General features: G+C 50.2%; 2 protein-coding genes across 11 annotated transcripts in view; one reads left to right on the forward strand and one right to left on the reverse strand.

Annotated features, from left to right (window-relative positions):
* The window catches only part of Kctd19 (potassium channel tetramerization domain containing 19), a 50,262-nt gene extending 44,956 nt beyond the window's left edge, over positions 1–5,306 (forward strand). The window contains exons 12-17 of the mRNA XM_008839093.2: positions 201–315; positions 729–1,359; positions 2,321–2,512; positions 2,683–2,837; positions 3,114–3,215; positions 5,187–5,306. Of these exons, the coding sequence (XP_008837315.1) occupies positions 201–315; positions 729–1,359; positions 2,321–2,512; positions 2,683–2,837; positions 3,114–3,215; positions 5,187–5,300 (1,309 nt within the window). The 3' untranslated portion in view covers positions 5,301–5,306. The remainder of the gene's footprint in view (positions 1–200; positions 316–728; positions 1,360–2,320; positions 2,513–2,682; positions 2,838–3,113; positions 3,216–5,186) is intronic.
* Positions 5,307–5,400: 94 nt separating this feature from the next.
* Plekhg4 (pleckstrin homology and RhoGEF domain containing G4) lies at positions 5,401–16,490 on the reverse strand. Of its 10 annotated transcripts, none has more exons than XM_029566469.1 (25): positions 16,375–16,490; positions 15,684–15,736; positions 15,218–15,331; positions 14,598–14,989; positions 13,744–14,374; positions 13,497–13,592; positions 13,298–13,421; positions 13,132–13,225; positions 12,981–13,055; positions 12,784–12,900; positions 12,522–12,620; positions 12,294–12,433; positions 12,016–12,154; positions 11,801–11,917; positions 10,048–10,230; positions 9,294–9,790; positions 8,972–9,218; positions 8,234–8,323; positions 7,929–8,150; positions 7,666–7,836; positions 7,413–7,590; positions 6,812–6,928; positions 6,441–6,677; positions 6,238–6,353; positions 5,401–6,056 (listed from the first exon to the last, which is right to left on the reverse strand). In XM_029566469.1, exons 5-25 carry the CDS (start codon positions 14,252–14,254, stop codon positions 6,051–6,053), a joined length of 3,576 nt encoding a protein of 1,191 aa, XP_029422329.1. In that variant the 5' UTR covers positions 14,255–14,374; positions 14,598–14,989; positions 15,218–15,331; positions 15,684–15,736; positions 16,375–16,490; the 3' UTR covers positions 5,401–6,050. The 10 variants fall into 10 exon arrangements, with proteins under 10 accessions (XP_029422329.1, XP_029422332.1, XP_029422335.1 ...); XM_029566472.1 differs by lacking the exon at positions 16,375–16,490 and adding an exon at positions 16,026–16,249 and having other exon boundaries at positions 14,598–14,784; XM_029566475.1 differs by lacking the exon at positions 16,375–16,490 and adding an exon at positions 16,026–16,249 and having other exon boundaries at positions 14,667–14,989.
* Positions 16,491–19,644: the final 3,154 nt, after the last annotated feature.

Below are 19,644 nucleotides of genomic sequence, written 5' to 3' on the forward strand. Positions count from 1 at the left end.
TGGGACTTATTCTCTTTTGAGTGTGTGTGAGAGGGGGAGGGTGCTCACGATTACCCAGTGTCCTAGGAAAACCAAAACCTTTTAAAGGGCCCCTTTTCCTCCACTGCCATTAACTCCCAGCCAGTAGGCAGAGCTGACCAATTAGTTGATGGGCTGAAGGAAGCTTCTTCTCACTAACCAATCCCTCTTCATCTCTGTAGGCTATGGACTCAGGAGAAAGAATCTGAGAATGAGGAAGCTTTTCCCAGTAGGAAGCTGCATGTGGTAACTGAAGGGACACAGTCGATAGTAGAGTTCAGTAGAGATGCCAAGGAAGTAAGCCCCACTTGTCTTTGGTTGGTATTGTCCTTAAAGACCACTAGTACAGGGCTCAGGAAATATGCCCAGCTACTGGGATGGGGAGTGGGGGAGCTGGTAAAGTGAAAGAGCAGGGCCTACATGAATTACTAGTATAAGAGCTGATTTTTGAACCTTGAAGGAGGCACAGGGATGTGCTGGCCACTTATGGCCTGGGATGTTGAAAATCTCTCCTGTTGGAGTATATAAGTCACTTAAGCTGGTACCACCCCCCTCTCAGACTAGGTTTAAAACCTAAGTGGTGATCCATGGCAGGGTAAGTTTGTTCTGGGTAAGCAGGTTAAGTCTTAAAGTCCAGCTTATTAGGTCTTAGGGAGACTTTGACAACAATGTACAGCAGGCCCATAGCTATTGTGCCCCTCCCTCTCCAGACCACAGCCTGCATACCTGTGGACTTCCAAGACTGCAGTGACAGGACTCCATGGAATAAGGCCAAAGAGAATCTGGTCAGGTCCAGCCAGGTAGAAGAGGCTGAACAGTACACTCGGACCATTCAGGTCTCCCTATGCCAAAATGCCAAGAAGGGGGGCAATCCCAGCACACACTCACACTGCTCTGGCTTGTGTGCCAACCCCAGACATTGGGGAGGTCACTCTGAGAGTCCTCCCAAGAAGAAGTGTACCACAATAAACCTCACACAGAAATCTGAAACCAAAAACACTCCTGTTAACCCCATGCAAAAACTCATCTCTTTGGTGAGGGAATGGGATATGGTCAACTGTAAGCAATGGGAATTCCAGCCACTGACTGCCTCCCAAAGCAGCTGCTTGGAGGATGCTACCTTGCATGTCCCCTCAGGAAGTGAGGCTGCTTCCCAGCCTGGCACCTCAGCTGCTGCCTGGAAAGCTCACTCCATAGCCTCAGAGAAGGATATAGGTCTGCAGACCGGGGCTAGACCTGGAGTGAAAGACAAGGGCCCAGAGCCAACCTTTAAGCCATACTTGCCCTCAAAAAGAGCCGTCACCCTGAAGGACCGGGGCAAGCAGAGGCCTAAGGAGAGAGGTAAGTCCTACACCATTCTTGACCTAAGTCTTATAAGAGAAGACATAGGCCAGGTCTTAAGGGCCAAGTTCAGAATGTGGTGCTCTGTTCTGACCTTAATAGGGATGGGTAGCCCCTGAAAGATTTTTAAAGAGAAGCAGATAATCAGTGTGCTTCAAAAGCTTGTTCCGGGACAGAGGCATCATATCAGCGGCATGGTGTATTCCAGGCTGATAAAAGAAGCTGAGTACTGGGGCAGGGGAGGAACATGGAGGGGCCAAGGGAGGCCAGTTTCTAGCTTTGCTACAAGCAAAAGGGTGGGCCCCTATTGTGGTAGGCCAATGAGAGAAAACAGATCTTTAGAAAAGGCACACATGGTCTGTGAGACACCAAGGCCCATCCATGAGGGCCTATAGGGATTGGCTAAAGACAGTTTATGGCCAGCACTGGGGAGGTAGCCTGAGGAAGTGTCCTGAGAACTGCCATGTTAGGCTATTTCCTCTCTTCTCTTAAACTACTTCCTATGGTACTCTGTGACCGTCTCTTCTTGTGACTCAGGCCCTACTTAGAGAGGCCATTTTGGACTCTGTGAGTCATAAGTTGGCCTTTCACACTTTGGAGTGACAAACATCTATTCTTCCAGGGTAAGGAAACATGAAAGGCCAGCCCAGAAATCTCCATTCGTTTTATCGTTTATAGACTCCAGGTCCTCTACTAGGTTTTTACTAGCCATATTTGATGCTAGTCTTAATTTAACAGAGGAATTTGGAGTTCTTTATGGAGTTCTGAAACTCAGAATTTGGCTTGCAATAATGCTAGAGCAAAGAGGAAAGACCAGGATAGGCCCCTATCAGCCCAGTTAGCACTTCTAAGAAGCTGAAAATCTCTGAAAATTTGGAGTGACTGAATGTACTGATTGGTCACCAGTCGACTCTTCTGTTTGAGCTCTCAGCCTAAGAAGAGCCCCCTCCTGTTTTCACAGAAAATCCTGCCCCTGAGCAGCCTCTGCCTAATGCTAATGGGATGGACAACCCAGGGGCCATCCTGAAAGTGACTCATCCTCCTGTGGTGGGTAGTGATGGCTCCTGCATGTTCTTTGAAGACAGCATCATCTACACCACCCAGATGGACCACCTCAGGCATACACTACTCACAGCCAGGCCCCAACCTCGAGGTGAGGCTTTGGAGTCACGTCTAGCCCTGTACTTGCTTGTGAAGATGCAGAGTCCACACCCAGGGTACTTCAGAGTGTCCCTTGGGAGCTCTACACTTCTCCATTCCCTAGTAGCTGTCTCTAAGGCTCTGTGGACAGCTATAGCCCTATCTACTCTACCTCCTTCACAGAGGTGACTTTCCTGAGTTTCTCTCTGTCTTGGGAAGAGATGTTTTATGCAAAGAAATGCCACCATTTCCTGACAGACATCATCCTGGATTCCATCAGGCAAAAGGATCCCAAAGCTATCACAGCCAAGGTGGTGTCCCTGGCCTACCGGCTGTGGGTATGTATGACAGGCCCCAAGCCCTGGTACCCTGTATCCTCTCCATGTATCCCCTAGGCCCTGCAATAAGTAACAAAGAAGACAAGGGGAGGAAGTCGGGGACAGAAGGGTGGCTGGAAGGGCAGGGACAAGAAGGCAGGCAGTTTCATCTGGATCAAGACTTAAGTGTCTTTCCTAGACCCCTGTGAGTTTAGGCCCAGAGAAGTCTCTGCTTTCACGTCACTGAGGGGCTGGAAGTTGTCCACGGCCCTGCCTGACTGCAGGCTCTCCTGGCAGACCCTGAACATCAGCCCCAAGCAGTTTGTGGTAGATTTGTTGGCCATCACTGGCTTCAAGGATGACCGGCACACCCAGGAGCATCTGTACAGCTGGGTAGAGGTAAGGCAGCCCACTTGCACATGTGGGGAATGGCAATTCTGTGAATGGTTCATATGAATACTGTCTCTTGCTGTACGAGGGCCAGGCCAGTGTTGTCCAGAAAGCTAGGCAGCCAGTTAAGCCACTGATCCATCTCAAGGAGGAAGATGGATAAGATTAACTAATCCAGACTCATTTAAAAGCAACAGTCAGCCAGGTGTGATGCAAACCTTTAATCCCAGCACTTAGGAGGCAGAGGCAGGCAGATCTCTGAGAGTACGAAGCCAGCCTGATCTACATAGGAAGTTCCAGGCCAGCTGGGGCTACAGGGAGACCCTGTCTCAAAAAGACGAAAAAAAAAAAAAGCAACATTTAGGTAATTGGTTTTTATAGTTTTCCTCCAATGATACCAATCACGCCCTCATCACTAACAATCCTATCTATACTAGAGAAAGCATATACCAACCCAAGCCTATGAACATGAGAGTTAGGCCTTTATGATCACTGACACCCAGGTCCCCTACTTAGCTATAATGTCATCATTTCTATGTTTAAGTTCCTTTAGAGCCTTTTTTCATACAGGCTCTTTTTAGCCCTGGCTGGCCTGGGCCTTGAACTTACTATGTAGTCTATCTTAGGCTGGCCTCGATCTCAGTTATCTGCCTGCCTCCTCCACCTCCCAAGTGCTGGGATTAAAGGTATATTCCACCATGAACCATGCCCAGTCCTCTTTAGAGTACTTTTTTTTGGGGGGGGTCTCTTTGAGACAGGGTCTCCCTGTAGCCCCAGCTGGCCTGGAACTCACTATGTAGACCAGGCTGGCCTTGGGCTCACAAAGATTCACCTGTTTCTGCCTCCCAAGTGCTGGGACTCTGCCTCCCAAGTGCTGGGATTAAAGATGTGTGCCACCATGCCTGACACTTTAAAGCATTTTCTAAAAACATTTTTATTTCATGTGTACGATGTATTGTCTGTATGTGTGTTAAGTGCACCCATGTCATGCAATGCCCGAGGAGGTCAGAAGAGGGCATCAGATTCCCCTAGAACTGGAGTTATGGATGGTTGTTAGCTGCCATGTGGGTACTGGGAATCAGACCTGAGTCCTGTGCAAGAGCAGTCAGTGCTCTTAAACACTGAGCCATCTCTCTAATCCCTACAGAATTTTTTAAAGAGCATTTTTTGTAAGGAAAAAAAGTTTAATAAGGGCAAAGGAATGAGCAAGGTTTAGATTTTTCCTGTTTTTTGTTTTGCTTTTGTAGTACTGGGGATTGAATCCTAGGCATCATGCAACCAGGCAAGTACTCTATCAGCCACCCTCTTGTTTTAAATTTGAGAGACAGGGTCTAGATAAATTGCCCAAGCTGATCTTGAACTCATTTTGTAGACCTGTCAGGCATGATCAGGGTTTTAATTTTCTGATTTCTTAAAATAACTTCAGAATTACATGGAAAGATTTACCTAATTTCTTAGTAATCTGGCATTTTCTTTTGTTTTTGTTTTTTGGTCTTTTTGAGACAGGGTCTCTCTGTAGGCACAGCTGGCCTGGAACTCAGTATGTAGACCAGGCTGGCCTCAATCTCAGAGACCCGCCTGCCTCTACCTCCCAAGTGCTGGGATTAAAGGCATGCGCCACCACACCTGGTTCAGTAATCTGGCATTTTAATAACCAAGTGCAGTATTATAATGCTATTTACCTTAAACATGACTACTCAATTACTAGTAGGTCTCTGGTTAGTCTGTTGCTTATAAAGGTAAAGTCAGCTTACATGGTAAAAAGTGGAGATCAGTAGCAGGGAGCACACTTTTGACTGTCTGGTCTTGTGCTCAGTTCTCTGGTAGCCAGAGCTGTGTGAGATACTTTGGGAATAAACTGAGCCCTAGAGTAACAACAGTTACCTATAATGGGGCTTTCTCCAAGATAGGGAGCCCCACATAGAGCTGGTACAGGCGACTGGCCTAGAAATCAGGGATAAGACAGGTGTTTCCTTGCAGCTCACACTGCCTTTCGCCAGGAAATATGGCCGCTGCATGGACCTGCTCATCCAGAGGGGCCTATCTAAGTCTGTCTCTTACTCAGTCCTAGGCAAGTATTTACAAGACGGCTAGGGTACCAAGATGTTGGTCCCACAGATCACCACTTGCCAAGGCTTATTTTAACTGTGGAAATTCCCAGAATGCATGTGCCCAGCCCAAGGTACAAATCAGTCTGTTTTTTATTATAAACAAATAAAATGTTAAATCAAAAGATGAAGGCCTAGACTTCTTCTCTAAGAAGACAATGTCCAAATGACCAGTTAAACAATAGTAAACAACTCTAACCGAAAACTGTTCAAAAAGCATCGAGTCAAAATGACCAACTGGCCCAGAAAACAAGGGACTGGAGCTAAGGAACCAAGGCAGGCAAGGATAAAGACCCTATAGAAACAGACTGTCCTCTGTGTTTGGAGAGTTCAGCATTAAGGCCAGGGGTTGAGAAGCAGCTGCTGGGAACCCACCTGTGTCCCTCAGGACCTCTGAGACTTCCATGCTGCCTTACCAGCCTAGAGTTTGGAAATACCCAACTTCTGTCCTAGCCTTTCCTTAATTTATAAACTGGGGCACTGGCTGGAGAGGAGACAGAAGAATCCTAGAGGCTTGGGATTAAGGACTTTGTTTACACTCTGTAGCCAGACTTCCCTGGAGAGGACCCAGGTCAGTCAGTTGATGGTTACAGGAAGGGTAGTCAACAAGGCTTCACATGTTAGGTATGAAGGGTGGCCCAGGTGCCAGCCATGCACTGGTTACGGCAGATCCAGAGGTGCGATGTTCCATGGAATTACTGGTTGCTGGATCCACTGTTCACCTTTGAACTTGGGCTCAGACCTGTGGTTGGTAAGTCAGGCATGAATGCTTTGCTTCCCTGGGGTTCTGGGAGTGAATGGTAGGGTCCTCTGGGGAATGGTTCTGACCCATCCTTTAACAGCTCCTCTAAAGAAAAGGCAGCAATAGTCCCAGGGTAGGATAGGGAGGGGCTGGTGGGCATAAGGTAAAAGATGGCACTTACATAGGACATGTCCTCAAGGCCTCTGCCCAGGACCTGCCCTGACACACGGCTGCTATCAGAGCCGCTGGAGCCACTGGCTGATGGGCACTGGGATGAAACCTCTGAATCCTCAGGAGCTAAGGAGGGAGATTGAGTGAATTGTCAGCAGGGGCGGTCCAGGCCCAAGCCAGGTCTCCTGCCTCTGAAAACAAGCCCCTACATACTCAAAGAGGGCTGGCTGCCCAACTCCGTCTCAGCCTCCAGTGCTGCTTCCTCTGGGAAGTTGGGTGGATACAATGGCCAGCGAACACCCTGAAGAGCTGGGTCTTTGTACAGGTGCAGATTGAGAGACCCCAGAACAGAGCAAGAGGCACGATCTCCAGGAAGGGAGCCCATGGCCCCCAGATAGGGGTTGTCACAGTCAAATGAGGCAACAGCGATGGAGGCCCGAGAGCGAATTTCTGCATGAGAAAGAGGGACAGAGTGGGACAGATCAGAGCCCAGTCTCAACTGAGATTATCAGGGAAGCACAGGCCAGGAATAAAACAGATCCATATGGGCTCCTTACTCCCACCCCCAGTAGCCTGCCTACTACCTCGGCTCTTTAGTACATAGTTGATGTTTCGGTCATTGATAGCTTCTTCACTAGGAGCAATGTCCCAGAAGGCCTTGTTTCCCATGCCCATGGATGCCATCTCAGCCATGCGCACCTCTGAATGGAGAATAGGTTTAAGTGAGGGCCCTCTGGGCCATATTTAATAAGCCTTTCCTACATATCCATGTTCCAGAAATTAATCATCCTATACCATGATCCTTTCTAGTGTCAGGGTCTCTCCTCCCAACCATCCTTGGGGCAGGTGTCATACTGTCCCTTTTAGTGCATAAGACCCCTGATACTCAGAGAAGACTTTGTGTCCAATGTCAGACAGTGATATTAGGACTTCCTGACTTTGAAGTTCTTTCCACCTGCACTGACCGCTGCTGCTGTACTTCCTCCCTCTTAAGTTAAGCCTTTTCTGGGTCCCTAGACTCTTCCCAAGATCCTAGAGAATACATACTATCTGGGGGCAGGGGAGGGTGAGAGGTTAACATACAAGCTTTTCTAGGCTTCTAGACCCTTCCCAAGCTCATAGGGAAACACAAACTCTCTGGGAAAGAAAGGATAAGCTAAAGTAAGGGCTTGTACAGGGACTTACCCTTGTTGTGGACAGCCTGCCTCCAAAGCAGGCAGGAGATATCAGCTGTCCAGGCCTGTTTGGTGGCCAAGTTGGAGGCCTGCAGCACAAAAGTGTCCCTGGCCTTGCGACGACGGAACCAGATCTCGAAGCGCAGTTTGCTTTCCCCACAGGACTCAGTGAGGCCAAGGTCTGCCATCTACATAGTCAGAGGAAAGGGGCTTAGTGGCATAGGTGGGAGACAGGGGCAGAGGCCAGGGTCACATGGGCCTACCTTAAAGGAATGCTTGTAGGTAAATATGTCAACACCTGCAGGCCCACGGCGAGGCTTGCTGAAAAGCAGCAGCTCCTCAAACAGGAAAACACGACGAAGGGATTTGTGGCGCCCAGCACGCACTGTGAACTCATCTTGTCTTACCAACTGCCCCTGTTCTTTGAGGTTAACCTGCAAAGTTGAAGTCCAGTAGATGGCCAGCCTCTCCTGCCTTCCTCTTCTGCATCCACAGTGCCTCCCCACCATGGCCTAGGATAACTCACATCACAGCCCTGGATGGCATCCATGGCTAGGAGGTCATTGCCATGTCGCAACTGAAAGTGCACAAGGCTCTGGGCTGCCTGTAGGGCACCCAGCTCTTGTGCTGGGCCCCCACAGGCCCTTGTCAGCTCCTGCAGCAGTAAGGCATATTTGCTCATGCGCTGGATGGGCTTTAGCAAGTAGGAGGCCAAGTCCAGGTGGTCTCCCAGTGCTTGCTGCTTGTTCTGCCAGATAAGTGGAGGCCATAAAGAGGTTTAGAGCATGCCACCTGTGCCCCTGTTCTTCCTACAGTCTCGAGTTTGCCTACCTTGAAGAAGGTGTGACCATAGCTGCTCATCAGGGAATCAGAGCGAGGTTTGTTCTTGCTGTAGAGCGCATACATCCCAAACTGCACCCTCTACAAGAATAGACAGCTTAGCCCAGGTGTTAGATGGCTGGTTCCCAAAAGCTATCTCCAACCTTATCCACATAACTCTTAGCTTGAGAGGACAAAAAAGCCAACAGGTAGCTCAGGGGTGCTCCCCACCCCTGCTGATCCCACTTGAATGAGGGCAATCTAGCAAGAACCAGTGCTGTGCAGAGAAGGTTTGTCTAGGCTCTGTCGGAAGAAGTACTCCCTGCTGCACCCGGGCTCAGACAGCCTCCGCATTCAGCTCTGTCCCTCCCAGGGCTCTGAGAACATCACTGCGGCACTCACCACACTCAGCTATGCTCATGTAGTCCACCAGGTCTCTTTCCTGAGGTGGAACTCACTACTTTTCCTCTGGCCTCCACTCAAACATCTGCTTCTCTCAAGTGGGAACTCCGCCCCAATTGTAATTCATAGACAACTATGCTGCTTATTTTCTTCCCATCCTAAAGTGTAATCTAGAATGGTCTTTTTTGTTTGTTCATCCTCTCATACTCAACTAAAAACACCCTAAGATGCAGAGACTGTGTGTTTCACTCATAGCTGTATCCAGCATAGGGCCTGGCACCAAGCATGTGTCCAACAGCTCTGCGGTGTGTGGCTACCAGCTGGGCTCATGTTTCCTATGGGGCTTACGTGGCGCAGGAAGGCATAAGCCACTCGGGGTGGATGCCGGGTGCAAGCCTCTAGCTCACGCAGGAAGAAATGGCAGTGGAAGTCCCGAAGTTTCTCAAGGTTGCCAAAGAGCTGGGCACTCTGGCCACGAAGGCCCTGGGGCACATCAGGTCGATCTAGCTCGGGGAAGTAATTCTCCATGGTATAGTCAAGGGCTCGGACATACTCACGCTCTGTGGCCACCATCTCTGCCAATACCAGCTGTAGCCTATGAGGGAGGTAGAGTCAGGACCCCAAGACATCTACCCTCCACTGACTTCCCTTCCCTGCCCACTGCCTGTACCTGTTGGGGCTCCTGAGGTCAGAGCTGCCTGGCAGAGGCATAGAAAAGGATGACCTGGGCTGGGCACCTCCTCCAACCTTGGGTCTGTGGCAGTCAGCAATGATGGCAGCACAGTGGCTGCGATGGGCAATCTCACCAAGATGCCCCAGATTCCGATCAACGCTGTGGGCCTTTCTCATTGGAGGGACGGTGGGTACGGCAGGGGCCCGGCTGACACACAAGGTAGCTGTGTTTGGTGGTGGTGGCTTCAGTGTAGTCTCTAGCTTCTGGTCCAGGGCCAACCAGGTGTCCTGGCACTGTGCCCAGGCCCAACGACATTCCTGGCGGATGCCTTCTGAACCCAAGCCTGTGGCCAGAGCCCACATTTTCCGGAAGTGGGCAGGAGGTAAATCTGGGTGCCTAGTCCAGTGCAGCTGCAGCCGCTGCTGTACAACCCCTGGGCACTCCTGCTCCAGTTCTGTCAGTACCCGCTGCCCCTCCTCAGCCCATGTTGAAGCCTACAACACCAAGGCCACACAGGCATGAGAGCAGGACCCCAGCATGCCAGCAATACGTTCTGCTGCTCTGTCCCACCCACTGGCTGGCCCCAGGGAGGCTGGTCCCAGGTTACAACCCCAGTGGTTGGTTTTGAGGTCAGATTGAAGGCAAGGGACAAGAATAGGCGGGACAAGCAAGAAGAGCTCAGATTATAGTGGATCTTGGGCAGCCACTGCTTTGAACCCCACAGAGCCAGGAACAGAATTCCCTCAACCACCTGCTTGAAGAACTGAAACAGCTTCTCAGCATCTGCCAATCGCTGGCGCCGCTGGGCCAAAGCCTTGGAGAATTCTGTCAGCTGGGTTCTCAGGGCCAAAAACCGCTTCCCATGGGGACCCAGTTCAGCAGCCTCCCAGCCAACCAGTGGCTGCAGAAACTTCTCCCCTTGCCTGATCTGCTCCTGGAGAGACAGACTAGACTCAGCTGGCTAGGCCTGGTGACCCAGCTGAAACTCAGACCCTTCCCACTGGCATCTATCATGTCTCCAAGACAGACTTCCCCCTCTCTCAGGCCTTCTGACTATCTCAGCTGTACTCAGCCCTCTCTCTCCTGGGGCTCTATCTCCTCCTTATCCTGCTCTATGGTTCTTCCTGCTCTCTTTTCCTCACCTGGGCTCCTGAGAACAGTGCATTCTCTCCCTGAAATAATCTTATGTGATCAAACCCCAAACATCACCCATACCTGCGTACCCAACGAGTTATTCTCTCCAGCCAGACTCTAGGCCAGTACCCAAGCCCTTCATTCCCTGATGCTCATCTTAAAAGCACAACTAAGACTGGACACATGAAGGCCCTTCCCCAAATGTCCTTATTTCCTCAGTTCTCTCAGGGATAGTACCTACTCTATGCTTCCAACTGTCCTCTCCCTCACTCTCTCATATGGATGTACTATCAAGTCCTACAGACTTTTCAGATTCACTTCCCTACTACCATCCTAGCCAGAGAAAGCATTACAGTTGGCCCTCTGTATCTACAGGTTCTATATCTGTGTGTTCTACATCCATGGATTTAACTAACTTTTCATTCAAAATATGTGAGGGAAAAACTTCACCTATACTGAAATATACAGACTCTTTTTATTATTCCCCAAACAGTATAACAACTATTTACATAGCATGCACATCATGCCAAGTAAAGTTAATCTAGATATTATACTTAAAGTACAAAATATATACATATAGGCTATATCCAAATACTATGCCATTTTACATAAGGGACTTAAGCATCTTCAGATTTAGGTATCTAAGGCATGTACTGGAACCAATCCTACACAGATGCCTAGACACAAATGTATTTCACACCTGGAGTACTGCAACTACCTCTTCACTGGCTTTCCCACATCCATTCTCCAAGTGATTATCTACCCAGAAACTAAGGTCATCTTCCTAGAATATGAATCTGATTATAGAATTTTCTCACTTAAGGGCCAGAGATGGCTCAGAAGGCAAAGTCACTTGCCAATAAACCTGACACCCTGAGTTCCTCTCTGGAACCCACATCAAGGTTGGAAGAGAGAACCGACTTTACAAAGTTGTCCTTTGACCTTGACTAGTGCACTGTGACACATATATGCCCCCCACACACATACACACAAACAGTTTAAATACATTTTTAAAAATTAATTTTCTCACTTCAACTCTTCACTGGTATAAGGCCCAGGGATCTGACCTCTAATCAGTCTTCCAGATGTATCTCACTTTATCTCATGCTCCTCTCCTGCCATAGGACCTTTGAACATGCTGTTTCCTAGTCTTGGTTGGCTTTCAATCCCTAAATCTTTTCTGCATGATTGAACCCAAATTATTCTTCCATGCTGCTTCTCTCCATAGTTCTTATCTCTGCAAATACATATGACTGTAAACCTCTAATTACAACTGATCTCTGCTAAATGGTAGTTTCTAAGAGAGCAAGGTATTGTCTGCCTTCCCTCATTCCACAATCCTAGTCCCTGGCAAGGTGTTCCAAACTTACCTGGGCAACCTGGTCCAGCTCTTGAAAGGAGCCTTGGGCCTGGAGCAGCATGTCCAGTGAGGGTTCCTTTGGCTCTTCCAGTGCTGGCCAGCCCACCTCCTGTAGCCACACTTCAATCTAGATGGACACAAGGAAGGGAAAGCAAAAAAAAACCTGTGGTGTAGTGGGGTCATACCTAAGACCAGGAGCAGAACCCACTTTGGATAAGTTCCCACCTGGTGTAGTCCACCTTCCTGGGCTTCCAGAGTTTGGAGCAGTTCTAGGGTCTCTACTTGCTGGTTGCTCTGCAGGGTCAGCTGGTGCAGCAGTCCATCCACTTGGCCATACAGTTCATCAGCCTTATCCACTGCAGACCTTTGAAGGATATACAATTTTACCTTGTACTCTGACAGTCCCCTTTCTCCACTCTGCCATCCTGGTACTCATAACCCTGGTATGTACAGATACAGTGGGCTGAACTGGGGTAAAATCTGGGATCTGGGCTTGTACCTACCTGTAATCAGGGCTCTCTGATATTCCTTGCTTCAACCTCACCAGCTCTAGGCTTCCCTGACTCTGTAGCCAGGCCAGCTGTGGTGAATCTAACACCTGCTGCATGAGGAAATGTGCCTGCTGTAGCATCTGACCAGCTTCCTGTTATTGTGAGCAATGGGCATTGGTGAATATGTGAGAGAAAAAGGGTCAAGGGAACATTCAAGGAGACTTGGGAGAGGACACTCACTCCAGACTCCATGGGCTGAGGCACAGCCTTCACACTGTCAATGGCCTTCTGGAGCAGGGTACAAACCACCTGGCAATGCTGTTGTAGGGTTTCCAGACGCTATGGATAGACAAAAGCAGAACCAATGTACAGGGCTAGTCTCAGCCTCCTGGGTTCCAGACGACTGTAGCCAGCTTCACCCTATTCAAGCTGACCCAGGAGAGGCTTCCCCCACAAGTCCAGGTTGCCTGCATAATCCCCCAACCCCATCTGGTGCACTGACCATCCGGAAATCCAGCCAGGTTTGGTGGCAGTAAGGCAGGCATCCTCCTAGCGAAGTGGGCAACTCTGAGGTGGGAATGTGGGTCAGTAGGCTCTGATGAGAGGGCAGCTGTTTGAGCTGCAGAAGAAGGTGTCATGATGCAGGACTGGGTGGAGAAAGACCCCTACCTAGCCATCCTAGCCAACTTGGTTCAGTACCTGAAGCCTTGTGGGCATCTCCTCTGGCATGTTTCCAACTAGCAGCACCTGTTGCACAGACCCTGGGGCTGCTTCCTGCAAAGAATAAAAGCTCAGCCTACTCCTGACTAGACACGAAAGGAACAGAAGGGAGCTACAATCCTTTACTCACTTGCAGTTGGCTAAGACCATAGAAGAGGGAAGAGCTTGGGGAACAAATTCTGGCATCAACTAGTATGGTCAGTCCCAGTGCCTGTACTTCGGGCCTGAAAAGTGGACTTCATGTTAATACATGATTCACAGATCCTGGCTCAGCCTCCCAACTTCCTCTCTCAAACCTGGGGATGCCACGTAGGTACAGCAAAAGGCTCAGAAGTTCATGGCTGTTGCACTTGGGATGAGACCAAGCTGGGCTGTGGGCACACAGAAGCAGCACTGCCCGGCCTTCTACATCATGAGTCCCTGTGGGGAGGAGAAGATGAATACTGACACAATTGGGTTGCCCTTCTTTCACCATGTCTTAGTCCTCCCAGCTACCTGGTAAGGCAGCCATGCCACTGGCCAGCAGCTCCCAGGTGAGGTCTTGGGCCAGGAGGCAGTCAGCAGGCTTAAGGAAGCTGGATCCACTGGGGTCTTAGGAAGGAAAATGGCTTGGGTCTGAATTGGGTCACCCACCCAAAGACCCCTCCATGGACCAGGGTTTCAGTAGAGTCAAAGACCTCCTAAAATCTCAGTGCCCACCTCCACCTCCCTTCCCAGATTTCCCTAGCCCAGCCTTCCTTACCTGCCTCTGGTAGATTTGATGATGACTCTGATAAAGGGTCTCCAAGGTCCACAGGGTTGCTGTCCAACCCCTCAGGGCCAAAGCCAGCTGGCAATGCCCTGCCTGCACCTGGGTCCCCTATCAAACCTCCCTCTAGTTTGGAATTCTCACCCTGTGCCAGGCTGAGGTGGGAGGACATGGGATATAAGAGGTTCTCCACTATAGAGAGGGCAGGCTCCTGTGATTGGGCTGAGGAGCTTTCTAATGTGATCCTTTGGCTGTCCCCTGACCCATCTGCAGCTCTTGGTTCTGGAAGTGACTGAAGATCCCGGAACAAGGGGCTTCCCTGAAGCCCTTTGTCTTCCACTGCCCCTGTTGCTGGTCTTGCAGGACTGGGGTCCTTAACCTGTATCGGGGGAGCAGGTTCTTCCTCTTCCCATGCATCTCTGAAGCTGCATACAGCAAACCTCCAGTCGGTGGCCAGGGCCTGGGAGTCTAGAGATACATCCCCATCCTCAACAGGCCCTTCCATCACTTCCCGGGAAGAGTGGGCCTGCTCTGGGCAAGTGAGTGAGGTGCTGGGCCTTGGAGTAAAAGGCGACTTCAGCTCATCCAGGAACTGGGTTGAAGATGCTCTAGCAGGACTCCATGCCTGGTGAGGGAAAAACGGCCAAGCCTCCCTTATGCGTACGCCCCGGGGTCGCGTTCCCGTGAGCCTTTGCCCAGTGGGCCCTACCTTGCGACACGCCCTCACGCCAGGCTTAACAGCCCACGTGCGCAGGGCGGCCTATTGCTCCACTCCAGCCCGCCCAGCCCAGCCCTGGCCTAGCTGCCCAGCCCAGAGCGCCCCTCCCTTCTGGGTCACCTGCACTCACACCCCTGGGGCTCGGTGCGGTCAACTGTGAAGACCGAGAGGTCTGGCCAGAGCTCTCGAAGGAACTCACGCACGCAGCCTCGACGGTGGGTACAGCGCGGCCGCCCAGCGTCCAAGAGCGCCGCCTTCTGGCGGTGGGAGGGAGCTCAGGGCGACCGGGGCCGCGGCGCCGCTTCGCCCTCTAGGGGCTGGAGGACGGAATCACAGCTTAGCTGGTAGGTCCCGACTGCGCGAGCGTGCGGATCCAAGCCGTGCAGTGGCCTGGCCCCACGGGTCAGTTCCCACTCCCAGAGCCCCGGGGACGCGGCGCGCCCTCTCTCCAAGTCTCGGTGAGCCAATCGCAGCGGCGCTCATAGGCCGTTCACTGTGCCCGCTACCCGACCTGCCCAGAGGCTGAAAAGATGCCTGAAAGGGTGAGTGAGCTGCGGGCCAGCCAGAGATGGAGAGGTGACTCTCGCATCCATCAGAGGAAGTCCTTGTGGGAGGGAGAGCAAGGTGCCTCACCAGCCTCCTGCTGGGACATAGGCATCCCTCACCAGCTCCCCCACCTCCCTGAAAAACAGGGACCACTCTTTGCTCACCCTCCCCCCCAAGTATGGCCCAAAGGAGACATATGTGTACCCAGGGTTCCAGGAGACGCCCAAGAAAGAGACTCCTTAAGCCCAAAGCAGCTGCTTGTGGAGTATCTTCATGGAGAGTGGGAGGGATCCCCATCTCTCCTTCAGGTCCCCAGGCCTACACACACCACAAAACATATTATGTGGGGTGTAACTCAGTGGTACAGCCCTTGCCTGGCTTGTAGGAGGGTTCAATGAATAAAACAAACAAAAACACCGTTATCGAGTTTCCAGAGACTGGGTGTGTGATCCTATGACTGAATAGTGCTGCTGGCTGGGGTGGGAGGTGGACGTGGCAGTGAGGCCTCTGGGTGAGAGTTTGACCCAGGACTGGGAGAACCCACCAGGCCCAGACCCTACATCTCCTTAAGTTCTCTGGAATCTCTTTCCTGGCCCCCAGAAAAGTACAGCTAAGGAAGCTGGGGTCCTGGAGACAGAGAGACTAGCTGGGACATGGTTCCATCACTCACCTGCTGTACGGAGTTCCAGAGATTCTCTTCTCTTTGCACCTCATCTTCCTGACCTGTAAAACAGGAAAGTCATTCTTTTGTCCCGGAATTGCCAGATGGACTGGGGAAAACCTGATGTGTCAGATGTCTTGTGTTCATGCCTGGCCCTCTCAGTTCACCCTTAGCCAGGGGACCTTGAACTGATGAAAGGTGCTTGAATAGCTGGGAGATCATGCCTAACACTCAGCCTTGAGGTTTTAAGGCCTTTTGGAATATGTGGGTCCAGCCTGACGCTCTTCCAAATTTGTGAGGAAATTATAGGAAAGTTAGCTCTGTGACCAGAAAAAGGCACCTAGCCCTTACAAGTGTCCTTGGTCCCTGTGAGGAGAGGACAGTGAGCATAATGCCTTCTCTGGCCCTAAGATGGCACTTCCTTCAGGACCCTGGACATAGCTGCAGCCACAATGGGAGCAAGCAGTACTGCTACCCATCTCAGACTCTAAGGCAGATATTGAGGAGGAGCAAAGGTCAGGACTGGCCTTGAAGTTGTCCTTCTCTAGCCCCAGCCCCCAGCCATGTCTTTATCCCCTCCCTTCTCTAGCCTCTGTGAGCATTGGGTCCAACCTTGGCTTCCTAACTCCGTTCTGTCCCAGGCCACCCCCCCTGACTCACTACCTCTCCCTCCCTCTTCTCTGCTGCCCACCCCACCCACCAGCCAGGCTCCTTGGAGCCCTAAGAAAGACTCCTAGCAGGCGCATATACCCTCCCAGTGCCAGAGGCAAAGAAGAGGCATCAAGTCACAGGTCCTAACTTGGACCTAGCTTGGCCCTCTGAGCTCAGCAGGCAGTTAGGAGAGGGTGCACGCATGCCGAGATAGAGGCAGGCCTAGGCTGTGGTTTTCCCTTTCCACGTAGAATGTGCCTTGTAAGCAGAATGTATGTTGTCCACTTTCATACTTCCAGCTCTGCACATCAGTCCTGGCACAGAATTAATGTTTAGGGGTGTCTGAGACTGATCACACTGCCCCTGCTCCCCATCCGTGAGCCACATAGAAGTCAGAGTCATTGATAGAGGCAGATTCAGAGGCTAAGCCTAAAAGGGAGAGAGAGGAGAAACGGGGAGCTGCAGGATACACAAATCTGGGATGGTAAAGGCACAGAGAGAAACAGGGACAGACACTGGCCTAGTGAGGAACATTGGGGGGCTGGGCCTGGAGCCAGCTTGGGGTGGCTGACCACAGCAGGCTCTGTGGGCTGAGCTTGCAAGACTGAGCAGTGACTCATGGAGCCCATCTCTGACTCTGCTGGCAGCTGAATCTACTCAGAGTGGCCTTTTCCACTGACATCATAGAATGTGGATAGGCCTCCCTCCCCTGCCCCTTTCCTAACCTTCCCTCAGCCTCTCCCTCCTTGCCAACATGAATCAGTCAAAAATAAAATGTCTCTGGGCTTCATTAGGCTTGGAAATAAGAGACCAACAGCTATTTATTTGCCCCATGCAACCTTAAGCTTGCCACACTCTTCTTTAGCACTACCCCAAGCAGCAAAGACAGCCAGTGCCCCAAACCTTCCAGACCTCTCTCATCTTTGACTTAAATGGAGCCCAGGCTCCTTGGTATGGCATTCAAGGCCATCCGAAAGCATCACAACCTTTTTACCCAGGTCAGAGACTAGCCTCAGAAACAGCTGACTACAAGTCTCCTGGCACATACATACTGTCTTCTCTGACTGGAAGGCCCTCATCATAATTAAAATCCTTCCTCTTAGCCAGGTATGGTTGTACATGCCCGTAATCTCTGCAATGAGGAGGCAGAGGTTGGAGTATCACTGTGTTTTAGGCCAACTTGATCTACACACAGAGTTAGAAAGTTCCAGGCCAGACAGAAGTTTATAGCAAGACTCTGTCATTGTCATCATCATCATCATCATCATCATCATCATCATCATTTTATTTTTACTAAAGCATAGTGGGAGGAGGAGCCTGGAGAGAGAGTTCAGTCGATAATGTGCTAGATATGGTGGTACACACTTGAGATTATCAGTGCTGAGGAGGCAGAGACAGGCAGATCCCTGGGGCTCACTGGCCAGCCAACCTCACCTACTTAGTGATCTCAGGCCAGTGAGACACCTGTCTCAAGTAGATGGCTTCTAAAGAACACCACCCGAGGTTCTCTCTCTCTCTCTCTCTCTCTCTCTCTCTCTCTCTCTCTCTCTCCTCTCTCCTCTCTCGTCTCACACAGACACCCTCCTTCAAGGCCTGGATATAGCATTTCTTCCTTCATCAGCTCTCTCCGTTCATCCCAGGTAGTGTGACCATTGTCCTGCCATTTTGCCCAGCCAGGTGGCCAAATGTGGACAAGCTCTTGACTTACTTGCTCTCCTATAGAGCAGACATCTGCCTGCCTTCCCAACCCCCGAAAGCTGTGTTCACCAGCCCTTTGAACCTCCATAGATCTGCTGAATCAAAACCCTTGGGCTAGCTAGACATGGTGATGCATGCCTTGAATACCAGCACTCAGGGAGGTAAAGGCAAGCAGATCTCTGTGAGTTTGAGGCCAGCCTGGTCTGTATATTGAGTTCCAGGCCAGCCAGGGCTAACATAGTGAGATGTCTCAAAGCAAAAGCAAAAACAAAAACTTGGGGTAGGCCCAGGAATTTGTATGATTGACAAGCTCCCCAGTTATCCCAACACCAAAAAGTGTTGGAACGGCTGCCTGTTCCATCTTCTTTACCTACTCTGAGCTGCTAGAGTAGCCCCCCCAAAGCCCTTCCATCTCTCACGTTTCTTCCTACAAATCCACTCACTACCCGAGCTTCCAAATAACTTCTTTCTCCCTTTCCTCCCTTCTCCCTCCCAGATCTCAAGGTCCCAAAACACTCTTCATGTACCTCTGCTTTGTAATATGACCTGAATGAATGCAAATATGTATGATTCCTTACCACCCAGTCTGGGTATGGACAATCACTCCCCATTTTATTATTAATCCAGGCAGCAACATTATGAAGTATGATTGTTATCCCATTTTAGAGATGAGAAAACTAAGGCTCAGAGATTATGTATCATGTCCAAGATGATATAGCAAATAACAGCTGAGACTGAGTCCAGATTAATTGTTTACTACCAGGTCCTTATCACTGCCAGCTGTTAGCAACTTGAAGGCAAGGTTAAGGTTTACCTGAGATACCCTCACCTTTTCCCCATATATGGCAGAGAAAAAGTAAAAGTCAACCAAGTTTGCAGGCTTTTGAAGTGTTCCAAGGTCCTCAGACCCAGAGACATGGAGATTAGGCTAGTGATTATTTAGGGCTATGGAGTGGGTGGGGTGAGGCGTGACTGCTCATGAGTACAGGACTTCAGGGGGAGATAATGAAAATGTTCTATTCTTATATTATGGTGAGAGTTGCACAGCTATATGAATATATTAAAAACCCTTAACTGTACATTTTAAACAAGTGAATTTTATGGTATTTTATCTCAAAGATGCTTTTTTAAAAATTCTTCAGCCACAATGGGAATTGGATTTGGAAAGTACTGTTATCTAGAGGTTTCTGGACCCACACTGTCTTGATGTCTCATAAACACTCAAAGTAACCAAGTCCCTTGAGATTGCCTCCCACCTGTCATATACAGAAAGACACTTTTGTTCATTTGCTCACAACTATCTTAAGTTTTCTGGAAATGTTTCTGTGGCTCTACATATACTGGCTTGATCTTTAGGCAACTTAGACCTTGACCTCTGGGGGTTTCTCTCCTTGCTAGCGTTTCTCGTTTTATAGATTCCCAGTTCTGAAATAGCCCCCTCCCCAGCCCATAGAGTGATCCCCTAGATTGCGACACCATGCTCCCTAAGAGGACGATATTGGAAAAGTACTGGAGAGGACAGGAGAAACTAACAGCCACTGTTCCCGGAAGCCCTGGAGCAGGCAAATGCCTTCTTGCCCTGAAGCCCCCAGACAAATGGACAAAGGACACTCATCCATCT

This window comes from Nannospalax galili, unplaced genomic scaffold (assembly GCF_000622305.1).
Source record: "Nannospalax galili isolate Female #2095 unplaced genomic scaffold, S.galili_v1.0 scaffold799, whole genome shotgun sequence".
NCBI lineage: Eukaryota > Metazoa > Chordata > Mammalia > Rodentia > Spalacidae > Nannospalax > Nannospalax galili.

Bases quoted from the DNA above. Each gene is read 5' to 3' on its own strand.
- Plekhg4 (XM_029566467.1), bottom strand. From the start codon at position 14,254: ATGGAAGGGCCTGTTGAGGATGGGGATGTATCTCTAGACTCCCAGGCC. The intron at 12,434-12,521 runs GTGAGTGTCCTC...TCACAATAACAG, and splicing joins CTCAGCCCATGGAGTCTGGA to GAAGCTGGTCAGATGCTACA. The intron at 9,791-10,047 runs GTGGTTGAGGGA...TTGGTGTTGTAG, and splicing joins TGTTTCAGTTCTTCAAGCAG to GCTTCAACATGGGCTGAGGA.